This window comes from Miniopterus natalensis, chromosome 15, assembly GCF_054644295.1.
Source record: "Miniopterus natalensis isolate mMinNat1 chromosome 15, mMinNat1.hap1, whole genome shotgun sequence".
NCBI classification, from domain to species: domain Eukaryota; kingdom Metazoa; phylum Chordata; class Mammalia; order Chiroptera; family Miniopteridae; genus Miniopterus; species Miniopterus natalensis.
The window spans coordinates 2,249,369-2,265,349 of NC_142095.1; the positions used below are offsets into that span (position 1 = coordinate 2,249,369).

Consider the following 15,981-nt stretch of genomic DNA (forward strand, 5'->3'; position numbering starts at 1 on the left):
CTGTTTTACATTTTTAAAAAATACATCCCAAATGGAATTGATACCTGACTTTTTTCAGATTGTTCACTGCTGGTGTACAAAAATACAGTTAGTCTTTGTACACTGATTTTGTACCTTACCACCTTGCTGAACTTACTGGCTCTAATAGGCTTTTAGTGGGTTCCTTAGGATTTTCTTTGTATGAGTCGTGCCGTGAGCATTTTTACCGCCTCCCTGCCGTCATAGGAAGAGTCTGGCCCTGGGAGAGCCTCTTTCTCATCCAGCTTCACCCATTTGACCCTGGTCTCCCCCAGGAGGACCCCTCGCTGGAGAGGCATTTTAAGGGCCACCGAGATGCAGTTACCTGTGTGGACTTCAATCTCAACACGAAGCAGCTGGGTAAGAGGAGGCGTCTTGTCCTGGGCAATAGGTGATGAGCTGAGAAGGCCAAGTTTCCGCCTGGGGGGTGTGGCACGGGGGAGCAGGGCACTGAGAGGACCCACGTGCTCCGTCTAGACCTGCATCTTGCTTCCCACAGCCAGCTCTGGGGGTGCTGGGCTTTGTGAGCTCCATTCTGCATGCAGGGTGTGAGGCTCAGAGAGATTGGGGACTTCCAAAGTCAACACAGTCTTTGAGGGTGGGACTGGGTTCTGGGCTTTTCCCTGAACACCCCAGCCATCTCTTGGGTCTGGCCTGTGGAATGGACCTTAAACAGTGGCTCCCTTTCCTTGGGTCTCCATTGAGCCTGTCGTCTGCAGTAAGCTGGGCACGCCCAGTTAGAAGAGATGCCCACCAGAGAGAAGGATGTGGAGCAGGCCTCCGGGGTCCCCTCCCCACTGCCCTCGTGTTGCGCTGTGCCCCCTTGTGCCCCCAACTTGGCCGTTCAGGGGCTCATACCCAGCTGTCATGGCCATGATTTCCTTGTTTCTCTGGGCGAGATTCCCCCTTCATCTTAGGGTCAAGGCCCCCTCCCAGAGGCTGCTGGCCTTGGAAACTATAAAATAATTTTTGGTCCATTTTGGGGATCTCCTCTAGGCTCCTGAGTGGTAAAAGCGCCATTGGGTCGGGCTGGCTCCCCAGTGTTGGGAAGACTTGCTCTCTAGTGACGTATGGGTGTGTCTGGGAGACTTGGGACCCAGTGGGGGATGAGTTTTCCTAGAGGCCCCCTGGATTGCAGCCTACAGCTGGCAAGTCAAGGGTGTCTCTTGGTCTGGTTTCCATGAGGGCCTGCTCCCAACTCCTGGGTCAGCATTCACTGGAGGTATGGCCTGTCCCCATGAGGAATGGGGAGCTGCTGCTCCTGTCCCTGTCTTCTCAAGTTCCTGGTGGAGACTCGAGGCCTGCTAGAGCCAAGGGTCATAGTGGTCCTGCTCTCCTCAGCCAGCGGCTCCATGGACTCGTGCCTCATGGTCTGGCACATGAAGCCTCAGTCCCGTGCCTACCGCTTTGCGGGCCACAAGGATGCCATCACCTCTGTGAACTTCTCCCCTTCTGGACACCTGCTTGCTTCAGGCTCCCGCGACAAGACTGTCCGTCTCTGGGTACCCAATGTGTGAGTTACAGGCTTTGAGGTACTTGTCTGAGTCTGGAGCCCTGGGGCCAGCACTGGCCCCACCCAGGTCCCCATCCTGGCTCTGGACTGGTCACAGTAGGACATCTCCCCCACTCCGAAGGAGATATCATCAGAAACTGAGGTTTCAGTCGGGGCCCTCCCATCAGGGTTGGGGGAGGAATTCGGGGTTAACCCCAGGCATTGTGGAAGGTACTCGCCTGCTGCTACCTGCATGTGGGTGACATTGGGGCTTTGGACGCTCAGGGCTGGATGGACTTGAGTATGGGCTCCCAAGGGGTGGGGACAGCTTCAATGTGCTTGTGAGCCCTCACATCGCTGACTGGATGCCTGTCCCCATAGCAAAGGCGAGTCAACTGTGTTTCGTGCCCACACGGCCACAGTGAGGAGTGTCCATTTCTGCAGCGATGGCCAGTCCCTTGTGACGGCCTCCGATGACAAGACAGTCAAGGTGTGGTCGACCCATCGCCAGAAATTCCTGTTCTCCCTGAGCCAGCACATCAACTGGGTCCGCTGTGCCAAGTGAGTGTTCTGTCCACATCCCTCGGAGGCACTCGGGGGTGGGGGGCATAGGGAGGCTGGCAGGTGCCAGCACCATGACCTTGGGCAAGGTAGCCACTCTATTCTTCCTGAACAGCTTCCTTACCTGGCAAATGGGAACAATAATAGCTCTTCCATTGTCCGTTGTTGAGAAACCTCACTGAGCTGATGCATGACAAGTGAGTTATCCTGTTGCCACGGTGACCGACACCTGCTGATGCAGCCCAAGGCAGACATTGGGTGCTTATTAGGAATAGCGGCAGCGATAGGATGGTGTCACCACTCTCACTCGCCATTTCCTTCTGACTCCCCCTGGCAGTCCTGCAAGCGGGGTGGATAGGAAACAGGCTTAGAACAGGGCAGTATCTTGCCCCAGGGCACATGGCGGGTACGTGGCAAAGCTTGGTTAGACCCGAGTCTCTGGCACTAAGGCTCACCTACTTTCCTACTTTCCTGTGTTCTGCTCCTCGGGTTGATTTTGCTCCCGAGCTGCCAGATGGGGTCCAGGCTGCCGGGGGGCTGGCCTGGATGCCAGCCCTCCCTTTGGTGTAGGGGGCAGTGCTATGGGAATAGGTGACCCAAAGGACCTTTCATGGTCCAAGAATTGCAGGCACAGATGTGTCTGCTTCCAGCTTTTTCTGTCCTTTCAACAGAGACCTCACCTATCAAATCTCTGCTCCAGGGGAGGAGGTTGGAAGTGTCTGGGTACACTGGGAACGATGGGAATCAGAGGTCGGAGACTGTTCTTGCAGGGACCCCATGCAAGTTACACATTCTCCAGGTCACATGTTCCTTTGTTCTGGGAGCTCCCTGATTGCTCTGAGTCCTCACCATCAGGCTCCTGAGAACTGGAGGGGCCAGGCCAGCAGACAGGTGTTGAGCCAGTGCTGGCCTTTAGTGGCGGGGCCCAGGGTCTCCGCCTCGTTGCTGGCACCTTTGTATTGTTGGCCCACTCTCAGAGTCACATGTAGACTTGGGCCTGACACTGAGTAATGATGCCAGTGGGGGGCTTTAGGCCACCTCAAGCTAACAGCATCAACAGTCAGCATGAATATTGCCACCTGCCATGTGTGGTGCCAGGGGCCTCCTGTGCCTGCCCCATCTCACAGAGGGGAAGGCACTTTCTCAGGGTTACTCAGGTTAGAGCAGGTCATGTAGCCCCGTTGGTTGCCAGGGTCAGGTGGTGTGTAGTGCAGGAAGGTGGCTGTGGGAGGCAGTGTGGGGTGCCCTTGATATCTGTCAGTCTGCTGTGACTCGCCCTGCCTGACTCAGGTTCTCCCCTGACGGGCGGCTCATCGTGTCTGCCAGTGATGACAAGACGGTCAAGCTGTGGGACAAGACCAGCCGGGAGTGTGTGCACTCATACTGCGAGCATGGCGGGTGAGTCCCCGACTGTCCTCTGCCTGTAGGTGCTTAAGAAAAGCAGGGACCTGGGGAGGAGCAGGCCCCAGTGGCGGCAGCGGTAGGGTCAGCAGCTGCCTCTGTTGCTCGCTGGCTCCGCACCTTCTCTGTGAGGCTGGAAGGTTCAGCCTCACCCCCAGCCCCACCAATAAGGGGAGTGCTTAATCTCAAGGTATGTAATTCTTGGGGCCTTTCTTTTCACTTTCTGGTTATCAGAATGGTGACAGGTCTCTCTGAAAGCAAGTGAACCCAGACCCCCAAAAAGTACGTTGGTATGTTACCTGTGGTGGCTTCATAAGTGAAAGGTCATCGTGGTCTTGTAGTGGACGGTGGCCGCGTCATCGACAGAGGGAGGGTCCTGCATCTGGGCAGAGACTCCCCTCTTCTGGGTTCCTAATTCAACCCCAGCTTCTGCCCCCCCTCAGTGTGGACCCCTCTCAGAGCTGGCCATGCTACCAGCCTGGGTGTCCCACGTGGCTATATTGAGGGCCCCGGGCCCTGCTGGCCCTTCATTTTGGGCTTCAGTGGTCAGGCTGCCTGCCTCCAGCCCTGGTGAGGGCACCATCTCTACCCCTGAAAGCCCCAGGCAGCTGGCTGGCCTTTGGTTGAAGACCGCTTTCTTTCCTTGTATTCAGAAGTTGACGCTGGGCTTTCTCTTTGGTGAGTCCAGCTCAGGTTACTGCTGTTACCTGCTCCTCCTCGCTCTCCCTGGGCCGCCTGCTCCAGGGACAGGGTGGGAGGGAGGATTTCTGACAGCATGAGCAGGTGCAGGGTGGGACGGTGCTGAATGGTCAGGGTCTGTTCTGAGCCAGCGCAGACCTGCAGCACATGGTGGCCCTGTCTCTCCAGCTTCGTCACTTACGTGGACTTCCACCCGAGCGGCACGTGCATCGCTGCCGCTGGCATGGACAACACAGTGAAGCTGTGGGATGTGCGGACTCACCGGCTCCTGCAGCATTATCAGCGTGAGTGTCCATGAGCAGCCGCACTGGGACTGTGATGTCCCGAGTCTGGCTCAGTGCTGTGGTGCTGAGGGGGGCCTGAGGATAGCCCTGGTTGGTCGGGAGGAACCCCCCCGTCTGTTGGGATATCCAGAAGCAGTTAAGTTTGTGACGAGGCTGTCCTGCTTGGAGCCTTGGCCGGGAGTGGAGCATGGTGCGACCTGGCATCCCCCAAGCCCTTTGTGCCCACTTCTGAGTGGCAGAGTGGCAGGCACACTGCAGGGCCCAATGGAGTCAGGAGGTCTGGCGTCCCTGGGAGGCCAGCCATGTTGGTCAAGTCCTGCAGTGTCCGACACCACCACCAGGTGGCAGGGGCCAGCCGCAAGAACCTGTTCTTGCCTCCTCAGGGAGCTTTGGGGTTTGTCACTGATGATGTCTGTTTCAGAGGCTTCTAGAACAGAGCTGGTGTGGGGGTTTGCCCTCTACTTGGAGACCATGCCTCTCTCTGCCCTCCAGGGCTTAGAGGCCTTTCTTCTGCTCCAGGCCTGAATTGGAGATTGAGGAAGGTGGACAGGCTCTGAGGAGTGCTGGGCGGTCAGGAGGAATTGTTTGGACAGGGAGAGGTGGGAGGTGCAGAGGTTAGGAGCACAGGCTGTGCCCTGCATGTGAAGGGGATGCCGTCTTTATGGGGTTCCTGAGGATTATAATACAGTGCAGGGGCTGTGGTTGGGGGGCCAGGCCCACCTCTGATGGGTCGGGAGCCTGGCCTGGTGTTGGTGGGGTGCGGCGTGAGTACCCATTGGGGAGGACCGAGCAGCAGAGTGGAGCCGTGTCAGGCCCAGGTGGTTACAGAGGCAGAAGCTGATGCTGTGGGGTGGAGGGGCCTGCTGGGCCCAGGGATCCAGCATGAAAGGGCTGAGGCCCCATTTTGAGTCCCTACAGTGAGGCGCCATGGAAGAAAAGGTCCACAAAGCAACCAGAGGGAGGGCCTTGAGCCCCCTCTCCCAGCATGGAGGGTTGGGGAAGGTGGTGCCAGGGATAAAGAAAGTGGGATCTCGTATAGAGGGTAGTCAGGGGGTTAGGAGTGACCCAGAGTAGTTGAGGAAAGTGGAGGTCCTGTGGGTGGGAGGTTTAGCAGTGGAGGGTGGGAGATCAATGACTGGCAGGGCTGGGGACTCAGGTGGCATCAGGGTCAAGTCCTGAGGGGACCTGAGGCTCCGTGGTGTCAGCCTGGTTTCGCTGCTGTCCTTTCCTCTTGTGACAGAGCCCCTCAGTGAACCTGCAGCATCATGTTCCTAAGCCACCCTAATGTAGACCCGAGGCTTCGGGGGCTTGGGGTACTCCTTAAACAACCGCGTTCCCTCAGAGCTCCCTGCCCAAAGCAGGGTACATGGTGGGTGTTTGTGGGGCAGCAGACAGATCTCACCACCCTAGGCTCCCTTCCAGGGCTCTAGCACCCTCTCTGCTGCTGGAGGGACCTTGCCAGGTCTGCTCTGGTCAGGCAGCGCCCCAGAGGGCTCCATGGCAGAACCTTCTCCCTGAGAGGCTCCTCCTCCCCCAGAGGGCCTGAGGGTCTGTTCCAAGGCTGATTCCCCAAGAACTGCTCCTGGTCCTGTGGTAGACACCTGAGCAGTTTTCTGTTCCTGATCCCTAGGACACAGTAACAGCCACTGTCACCCCTGTGACTGGGTGAACACCAGGCACTCCCAGGTGGGCTTTGGATACTGGAGGTTGTTGGGCTCTTCTGAGATAATTGGGTCCGTGATGCCGTGGAGTGCTGCCAGCTGCCCCGGGGTTGGCTCTGCGGAGGGCACTTCCTAGCCTTGCTGGTTGTTGGAGTCACTTGGGCTATAGCAGGCAGCGGGTGCCTTTTGTCTCAGGCATGCAGTTGGTGGCTCTGGTGATCACCGCAGGGAGCAGCTCTGACTTACCAGTGCACCAGGGAGTTGGTGGGGCTGCTGGCACCCTGGGGTGCCTATCCCTGCAGAGGTGGGTTGGGTTCCATATGCTCCGAGCCCACACTAAGACTGTTCAGACGTCTGAGCAGCAGTCCCGCCCCAGAACCACATGTGCTGTGTGGTTTCCAGGCACATGCAGGCCATCAGCCAGGGACAGGCCTGGGCGGGCAGCAGGCAGGGCTGCTCCCATTTCATAGAGGGGTAGTTTGAGGCTCGCCGATAGTCATGCAGCGCAAAGCTGTGAATCTGGGTTTCCAGCTCAGGGCCCCAAGTCTGGTGTCTTCCCACACCATCCCGCTCTGAGCTCCTTGCACCGTGTTGAGTCTAGTCGTTGACTCGCCCAAGTTCCTGGAGGGTTGGGCCTGGCCCTTGCCAGAAGCTTTAGCGAGAGCTTGAGTCCTTGGTTCTCTGTCCATGGGGCCTCAGCAGATCCCTGGACCCCCACTCTTCCTGAGGTGTGGTCATGGAGGGATTTAAAGCAGCTATGCAGCCGCAGGACAGACTGGTACCCTTTGCCTGACCTTCTGAGACTGAAAGGGTCGATCAGAGGCAGCACAATGTTCCCCCATCTGGCCAGTTCGTTTCACCCTTTCCCATCAGCCCTGCTGACACCAATGTGACATTCACAGATCGAGCTGCTGTCCTGGGAAATCCTTGTGGGGCTCCCTACAGCTCCTCTGAGCGAGGGCCACCCCGGCCCAGTCTTGGTTGGTCCCGATTGGCCCTGATGGTCCATCCTCAAGCCTCAGCAGTGCCCCAGGCCTCCCAGGCAGCACCTGACTGGTGTCCTCTCCCCAGTGCACAGTGCCGCCGTGAATGCACTCTCCTTCCACCCTTCGGGAAACTACCTGGTCACAGCCTCCAGCGACTCGACCCTGAAGATCCTGGACCTCATGGAGGGCCGGCTGCTCTACACGCTCCATGGGCACCAGGTGAGGATGGCACCAGGTGAAGGTGTCGGCCTGCGCAGCATGACTGGGCAGGGCTGGGTGCCCTTGAGATGGCCCTACCCTCGGATCCTGCGGGGGTGGTTTCTATGGTCCCCTTGCTACCTGGGCAGTGGATGAGATGTAGAAATAGGTTTGCCCTTCACCAGACCTGTGAACTTCGTCAGAGTGCAGGGCCCCGCAGCTGAGAAGGGACTGGGGGAGTTCAGCTGGCTAGCAGGGGTGCAGGAGACATCTGGACTCGGTTTTCAGTCTCCCTCTGGGCTGGCTGAATGCTGTCTGTCCCCTCGTGGCCTCAGGCATCTCTAAGTCCCACTTGAGGGGAGCCCTGGTGCCTATGCCCTGATTGCCTCGGGGTCTCCCGGCTCTGCAGACCTAGTGGGCTAGTGCTGTGGAGACCTGTGGCTGGGACCCGAGGCTGCTTTGCTCAGCCCTGGGGGTGGGGGAGCCCGTGGAGGCTGAGCCTGTGTTGTCATCAGAAGCTGCAGTGCTCTAAGGTTCCTGACTTGAGGGTTTGTGAGATGCTGTTGGCTGGAGTCGCTCAGCTCCAGGAAGTAGTTCTTCCATTGACCCCTTTTGGGACCTGTATCATCTCCGATGAGCCTCAGGGACAGAGCCTGGCGGGGGGTCACCAGGGGCTGCTGAGGAGTGAGTTGGAGCTCTGCCTGGTGCTCTGTGCGGGTGTATAGTCTTCCGAGGCCCCCCCAAGAAGTGCACCTTGGCCCTTGGGTGACTTGGGCTCTCCCATTGTGTTCTGGGCGGTGGCTGATGCCTCGAGTGCAGCTGCCCCCAGCCACTTCCTGAAGCTTGTGGCTGAGCAGCCCCAGGGCTCCCAGTAGGTACCGGTGCCCAGAGGTTCTGTCACACAGGTGAGGGTGGCAGATCTGAAGGCACTTTTGATCCCAGATGGGTAAACGGAGGCCTAGAGAGTGGGCTGGACATGTGAGGCCTCATGCAGCATAGGGGCAAGGCTGGGGCAGGAACAAGTCCCGAGTTTTCACCACCCTCACTCACCTCACACATGTGGCTTTTAGAAGCGGACTTGTGATTTCTCCTGGTTTTTAGGTCACTGGTCTGTGTGGGAGGCCAGCAGGCCTAGGGCTGCCTGTGTCCTAGCCTTGCTGCTTGCTGCTGCATTCCCCCAACCTGGTCCAGTAGGAGGGAACCCCATGAACTTAGGTTTGGACTTGGAGGACCTCCTTGTGACAGTCCCCAGGCATAGCCCCGAGAGGGCTGTTTTTCTGCCAGTGGACCAGCAGCCCTCTCAAGCCTCAGGGAGCAGATGCTGGGGTGAAACCTTGATCAAGAGGGGGTGTTCTATGCCAGGGGAGCATTCTGCTTGAGGGCAGGGCTGAGGGGGTACATAGCACTGGGGGAGTTAGGGTGGAGAAAGAAGGGTCAGGGGACGCATTGCAGCTGGGCTGAAGCTCTCTTGTCTGGGTTGAGGCTGGAATTGCCCTTCAGTTGTCTCTTGAGGCATGGGCACCAGGACAGAGGCACCTGCTGAGATCAGGATCGCCCAGCGCCCCCGGGGTCTCCTGGGCCAGGCCTTGAGCTGGGCCCGAGGGCAGTGTGTCAGCCCAAGAATCTGACCAGGCCATCAGTTGGGAGGTTCTTGCACGAGACTGGCCACACTTCCCATTGGCCCACGTGAAGCCGGCTACTTTGTGGGGCTGGGAGTGGACATCAGTTACAAGTTTATTGCAGGCCTGGGGGATTTTGGCACTTTTTCTTGCAGTTCTGGCTTTGGGACTCTGAGCTGCTCAGGGCCATCCAGCGGTGCATCTGGGGACAGAGAGGTCTTGCCTGTGGGAACTCTACTCCAGGCATGTTGTGCCCGGGCTGCCAATGGTTTCCATGTGCCTGTTCAGAGGCCTCCACACCAGCCCTCCACAGGTTGAGTGCCACCGAGTGATTTGGGTGCTGGATCCAGGACAGATGTGGGGCAACAGGGCTGCCCAGGAGTCTCCTTACCCATCTCCCCCTCCTACAGCTGGAAGACCAGAGAGGGAAGGGCTTTCCTACCAACTACAGCTGCTGCTCAAAGCCTTGTGCCCCGAGCAAGGCCCCATAGCTCTGTGCGGCAGGCGTGGAGGCAGAGTGCTAGAAATAGAGATTTATTTTTCTGTATCTTCTGAAACACCTCAAGCCGTGCTCATTTGGTTTAAGTCCCAGAGCTATTTGGGAGAAGATGGAGGGCGGACGTGGGTGGGAAGTTAAATCTGGTGTTGGTGGCAGTGCAGTTGGTGTTCGTGTCACTGTGGAGTGACTGAGCGGCACCAGGACCTGTGGCATATGGCTCCGTGTGCCCCGGCTGGCCCACGGTGCGGGCAAGCAGCCATTGCTGGGGGCCAGAAGCCCACCCCAGGGCTGCCGTCTATGCTCAGAGGCTTGGCTGTTGTGAAATCACAGGCTTGGTATAGATCACTCCTGAGGTTACTGGGAGCTCGTGCACACAGGTCTCAGCTGGGCCTAGGACAGTGGCCACCAGGGGGCCTCACCCTGCTGGAGGCGTGGTGGCAGTGTGACAGAGTGGCTAGGGCCTGTGGGCCACCTCTCAGCCTCCTCCAGGGGAAGGGAAGGTCATGCCTCCTGGCATGGGTAATTGGGCACCTCCTGGAGAGGTGAGGGGACATCAAGAGGGGGAACAGCTCATTTGCTTCAACCTAAGTAACCCAGATGTCGGCCTGGCCCTCTGTCCCCTGCCTGCAGCCCGGGATTGAATGCTGGGAGCCAGTGTCCTTGGCCATGGTTGGAAGAGAGCCTCAGCATTCCTGGGCAGCAGCTCCTTCCAGAGACCCTCCTTGTCTCAGGGAGCAGATGCTAGGGTGAGACCTTGACCAAGAGGGGTGCTCTGGGCTGGCTCTTGTGGGAGCCACCACTGGGACACAAGAGCCAGCCCAGAGCATATGCTGGAGAGCAAGGGCAGGAGCCTTTCTGGTGGGACTTTGTATAAGAAGTGGCCTGAGCGCGGGGCCAGAGACCAGAGCACCCACTCCAGAGGCCTCTCGGGCCCCCTCGGACTCCGTGTTTCTGTTTAATAAACACTCTTCTTTTACTTCTGATTTGGGGCATGTGAGTGACATTCCTGTCTGATCAGTGGCAGCCACTGAAAAACTTAAGAACATTTGTGAGGTGGTGGTGGGTGGCGGTACCTGGCTGGGCCTTTGCCTGAGTAGCTGTTGTGGGCATAAGGGTCAAAGTTAGGCGTGCAGGGAGTGGGGCAAGGAGAGCGGAGAGGTCTAGATAGGCTGCAGGGACTGTGGAGTGAGAGGCGCCTTTGGTAACCTCCTCCCCAGCCTCCTCCTGCCCTGGTTCTGGCCTCAGGTGTTGCCTGGGCTCCCTGCCTCTGCTGCTTGGCTCCTCTTGGTCTGGTCAGCTGCAGGGGGATGTGGGGAGGAGGGTGGTCTGGTCAAGGGGATTGAGTTTTGGTCCAGATGCTAGGCCTGGGATAAGTTACTGTGTCTCTGACTGTGGGCCTCTCCTTGGGAAGTGGGGACAGTGACACCAGTCCTGCGGGGCTGCCAGGTGGACTGTCCTCATTCCTCTCTGCTCACCCACAGTGCACAGCCTGGCCTTGGTCCTGTCAGAGGCCTCAGGGTGGCGCTTATGCCTGGGCACCTGTGGGCTCTGCGGCTGAAGGTTGGGGAGGCCGGTGGCCGAATGAGGCCCTGTGACTGTGTTCATCCAGCTTCAGCTTCTTGCTGTGCTTCTGGAATGTAGCGTGACCTTTGTGTGTGCTCTTTCTTGTTCATTCTGATAGGGTCCGGCCACCACTGTTGCCTTTTCAAGGACGGGGGAGTACTTTGCTTCTGGAGGCTCTGATGAGCAAGTAAGTAAGGATGGTCTGAGGTGTCTCGGCTAATACTGAGCGGAACAGGACAGGAGGCTGAGGTTTCTTGGGGATGGGTGGGTCTCCCCGCGTTCTTGGTGGCTTTCAATGGCCATGGAGGCTGGAGCTGGGGGTGGGGTGCTCAGACCCAGGGCCCTCTCCTCCCCAGAGCAGGTCCCCTGCAGGTGCCAACCCTGTGGCATATCTCCAAACCCTCACTGCTCAAACCAGTATGGCGGGGAGGGGGACTATTGCCACGAAAAAGCTAAAACAAAGTTTTTAAGTTCTTTCTCCTGATTATAAGTGAATAATTAGATAATTATTGGATTTTTACTGCAGGCCTGGGAGTGTGGGCAATGTGGCCAGAGCTTCATGCCTCATTTAGTGCACATGGCAGCCCTTTGGTGCTGTGGGTGAGGAAACAGAGCCGGGGGATGCCCTGGAGCCTCCACTCTGTCATCTGTTGCCCTTGGCTCCTGGCCAGCCTGTGTGCTATTTGGGTGGGGGGGGGGGTGGTCGTCAACATTTTCAGACTCCAAGGCTGCAGAGGTCGTGTGAGGAGGGCCTATGCTATGTTGTCACCCTCTGCTGAGACCCTGGTGCCTCCTGCCCAGACTGCTCAGCGTTGATGCCCTGCCTCCTGGTGGGCACCCTGGCCCTGGGGTCTGGCCCAGAGCCTGGCATCTGGGAGGCCTCAGGGGCATTGACAGCTCCACCCGTTGGAAGTCTCTCTCCAGAGAGGAAGGGTGGCTGTTCTGAGCCACTCCAGACCTGGTGGGTCGCCCAGAATGTGTCTCCCTTGATGCCCGGGCCTCTCAGTGAGCCCGGCTTCAGCCCAGTGGGCTGATTTTGGTTGCGTCTCCGCCAGGAATCGGGAGTTGGGGAAGAGGACTTTCAGCAGAGCTTGGCTGAGAGACGGCAGCCTCTTCCCATACCTGCACCAGCTCCTGCCCTAGCCAGATGAGGGAGGAGCAGGCAAAGGGGACCCCTGAGCCTTTCCTGGGGGGAGGCCTGGCTCGTTGCTTAGGAGACGAGGGAAACCAGAACAGTAAACACCATTAACTCCTTTAATTCAGGAACGCTGAATGTCCTTTCACCAACAAAGGTACTAAAAATGGTTTGTAGCCCAGGAAGGCCTCTGGGAGGGTGGTGTGGGAGCGGACACTTCAGCTCGAGGAGCCAGCTGCACGGAGCATGGGCCTGGGACAGGCTGGGCAAAGGACTAGTAAGTGCAAAGGCCTGGTGGTGACATGTCCAGGTCCCCTCTAGGCCTGTCCAAAAAGCCTGCTCTCTGCAGAAGTGAGGCAGGTTCCAGAGTTGAGTTGGGGTGTCAGGTGGGGACCACTATCCTGCCTCTGGCCCAGAGCTTTGGGGGGCTTGCCTCAGGGCCCATTTCCTCCATGAAGGATTGGTGAGGAACTTTTCTCCCCTAATTCTGTGTGCTTGTTGTCTCGGCAGGTGATGGTTTGGAAGAGTAACTTCGATGTTGTGGATTATGGAGATGTCATAAAGGTGCAGAGGCCCCCCGCCGCTCTGGCCACCTCCGCTGGAAACCTGGTAAGTGGCACAGGCGGGTCTGAGCCAGTGACTGGTGGCCTGGGCCGTGGTGAACAGCACTGGCTCGGAGACTGTGGGGCTGGAGGCTGAGGCTGGTCACGGGGAAGGGACCCTAGTGAGATCTTGTCATTTAGCAAGTAACACCTTGGCCCTTGTGCTGCCTTGTTTCAAGTCTAGAGTGAACAGAGAAGATGTGAGGAGGCTGTCAGCAGACAGACTGCTGTGTGCCCGGGCCCAGATGACCCATTTGGTGGGGTGAGGCCAGAGGCACGGAGGGACCTGTGTCAGGCAGGCCCTGGGTTCTTAGAGGGCATGGTGCTGAAGCCACAGTTGGGTTGAGGAGCACGGGCACCAGCCCTGTTGCTCTCGCTTCCTTGTTTTAGACCATGGAGAGGAAGTCCCTCAGCCGCAAACCATTTTCAGTACCTTTGTTGGTGAAAGGGCATTCAGTGTCCCTGAATTAAAGTAGTTAATGATATTTTTGACAAACATTTTTTGGGGAAATTGGTAACTGATAAGGTCTCATTGGCTAAGGTTGCATTCAGCTTTGGCTGAAAGCCACACTGAAGGCGAGGTTGTGAGCCAGAGGGCCTTGGGCTCCAATGGCCACAGGCTGGCAACTCTTCCTCCTGGCCCTAGAGGCACCATGCCCCCCCCCCCCGAAACTGGCCCAAACAACAGGAAATACTTGCCCAAGGCTCCAGCAAGCCCAGGCTGCCCAGAATAGAACTAGGAAGCCTGAGTCCCTCCAGCCTTTGGCTCCAGCTAAGCGCCCCCCACTCCATCTTCCTGCCCTTCCCCACCCCAGGGGAGGCACCACCTGTCTCCTGGGAAGGTTGGTAACCACCAGCAAGGGGAGAACCCCACACTCCTTTTCTCGGAGTTATTAGGAAAGTTACCTGGACAAGCTGCCTCTCTTCCCTTCAGTCCTGGCTCAGATGGGGTGTGGGCACCCTTGCTTCCCAGAGCTGGGGTCCTGATCATCTAAGAAGAGGCCTGTGGCTGGGGAAGCCAGCAGGACAGGGCAGGGTGGGCATGGTGGGCATCCCCACGTGGGGCTCAAGTTGGGGGAAGCATGTGGCTCTGGGGTCTGAACCATGCTGTGTGGTTCCAGGCAAAGCTCCCGTCTTCTCCAGCCTGGGTTTCTAACACAGGCCCATTTTGTAGAAATGTCTGGCTTCTCAAACTTTGGAATCTTCCAGAGGTGATAGTAAATAACAAAAAAGGACCCTGAGCAACTTGGTTTTCTTCACTTAAATTGGAGAATATCCTTGCCCTTCCCACCTGTGGGCTTGCCGGGCACTGGGATTGTACCTAGTGAGTGGTTTGGTGTCTGACCACGGGCTTGGCTTCTCAGGGAGCCCATGAGTACCAGGCCTGTGCCCATGAGCTCTCTAATCTATGACCCCACCCCCAGCTCTGCGTATACACTGGGCCTCAGCTTTACCCCGTGAGTCATGCCTGGGCACTTGGGGATTGTAGGAAGCCCATCGAGCCAGGTGCTGGGTCTTGAATTCCTGACCGTGTGCTTTTTATTGTTAGAGTGTGGCAGTTAAAAGCCAGACGGGCAGACCAGGTAGAGGCAGCCCCTCTGCCCTAGAAACCCTGCCCTGGAAACCCTGCCCAGGACCCCAGCTCTGACTGGCATTCACCCCTCAATCGGAAGGAGGGCTGTCCTCGAACCCACTCTGAGCAGCTCTGCTCACTACCGGAGCCATTTTCAGTCTTTGGTTGAAATTCACAGCTTATTTTTAGGCGCTTTTCATGTTGAAAAGCAAAGCCATTTCCCAGCCCTTTGGAACGAGAGTAATGGGTTCCTTTCTCTCTGTTCTTGGCCGAGGTGTGAGGAGGGGTTTTCGGGCTCTGGCCAGGAGCTCTCTGCCTGTCGGCTGCAGAGGAAGTGCTGAGGGTGGGCAGGAAGCTGCGAGGCTGGAGCGAGGTTGGAAGGTTCCGAGCAGGAGTGCCTCCCGGAGGGGCTGCGTGAGGCCCGTGAGCGTCCACGCAGCTTGTGCTGGTGTTTAGCTCTGTGCCCTGGCCCTCTCGCCCTCCGCGCTCATCCTCGTGGTCTCACACTCTCCTGTCGTGCTTTAGACCTGTCCCTGAGGCATAAGCACCACTGTGTCTTGACTGACCTTGGATTCGGCACCTGCCCCTTAAGTCCCATCTGCCACAGGACTGATGCTGCCTCAACCACAGAAGCATTTTAAAACAACTTTGAAGAGCAAAGGTTCATTTATTCTGATTTACCCTGGCCTTCCTTCCAGATATCTCTGGGCCAATTATGCAGCTGGGGAGGAAGGTTGTGCTGGGGGGGAGCAGGGGATCACAGATTCCAGGTAATTAAGTAAAACTGAAAACCCACTTAGTAAGTTCTCAGGGCTGGCTGTCCTCCCATGCGGACAGCAACTTTGACTTCTAGGGCCAAGGGCCTTTCTCCACTCACCTCACTGGGGCGGGGGGGTGGGGTGCCAGGTCCTCCTTGCTGAGATCCCAAGAGGTGGCACATGGCCAGCGGCACTGGCACCATGCCTGGCACCTGGCAACTGCTCACCAAGCTTTAGCTATTTTTAAATGTTCCGTTTCCTTCCTCTGTTCGACTGAGAGGTAGATGAACCCCCCGCCCAGTCAGGGTGATGTGTATTCAGAAGCTGCGGGTGAGGGCTGGCAGGCAGGAGTGGGCTGTTCTGGCCGGTGCCGTTTTCCGTGTTGGCTCAACTCCAAAGGCTGTCCTTCTGAGGCCCAGCAGGGGTGGGGCGGGGGGTGCGGCTGCTTCCTGATGGGAGACCCGAGTCCTCTGAGCTTCCAGATGGGGAAGCCAGTCCATGAGGTGGGTGAAAACAGGCCTCTTCTCCTCCCCCAGCTCCAAGACTCCCCCGGGCAAGGTGCCCAGGACCCCCAAGCCTCAGAGCCAGAGCTGTCCCTGTAAGGAGGCCTGGCAGCCGAGGATTTCAGACCTGAGGCCTCGACCTTCCGGAGGACGGCCTGTTTCTTTTTCCTGGCTCCTCTGGTCTGAGGGTTGGGGCCCAACCACGCCTGTACCCTCCCTTCAGCTACCACAGTTTGTTTTGGGGTGCTGCATAGGGCTGGGCCTGACTTAGGCATTCTTGGGCCTGATTCTGGCCCCGAGGGTCTTGGCCCTGGACCTTGCCCGTGCTGGGGGTCCTGGGTGGCGGCTCTGAGCCTGAGAAGTCAGCATTGAGGTGGGGATGGGGCCTATTTCTTCCTGCCTCATAGATTTGCAGTCTCACTTGGGAAC

General features: G+C 57.9%; 1 protein-coding gene across 1 annotated transcript in view; it reads left to right on the top strand.

Annotated features, from left to right (window-relative positions):
• The first annotated feature begins 293 nt into the window (after positions 1-293).
• The window catches only part of POC1A (POC1 centriolar protein A), a 36,982-nt gene continuing 21,294 nt past the window's right edge, over positions 294-15,981 (top strand). Inside the window, exons 1-8 of the mRNA XM_016202465.2 lie at positions 294-378; positions 1,360-1,531; positions 1,892-2,071; positions 3,362-3,469; positions 4,340-4,455; positions 7,188-7,321; positions 11,100-11,168; positions 12,627-12,725. Coding sequence (XP_016057951.2) covers positions 1,371-1,531; positions 1,892-2,071; positions 3,362-3,469; positions 4,340-4,455; positions 7,188-7,321; positions 11,100-11,168; positions 12,627-12,725 — 867 coding nt within the window. The 5' untranslated portion in view covers positions 294-378; positions 1,360-1,370. The remainder of the gene's footprint in view (positions 379-1,359; positions 1,532-1,891; positions 2,072-3,361; positions 3,470-4,339; positions 4,456-7,187; positions 7,322-11,099; positions 11,169-12,626; positions 12,726-15,981) is intronic.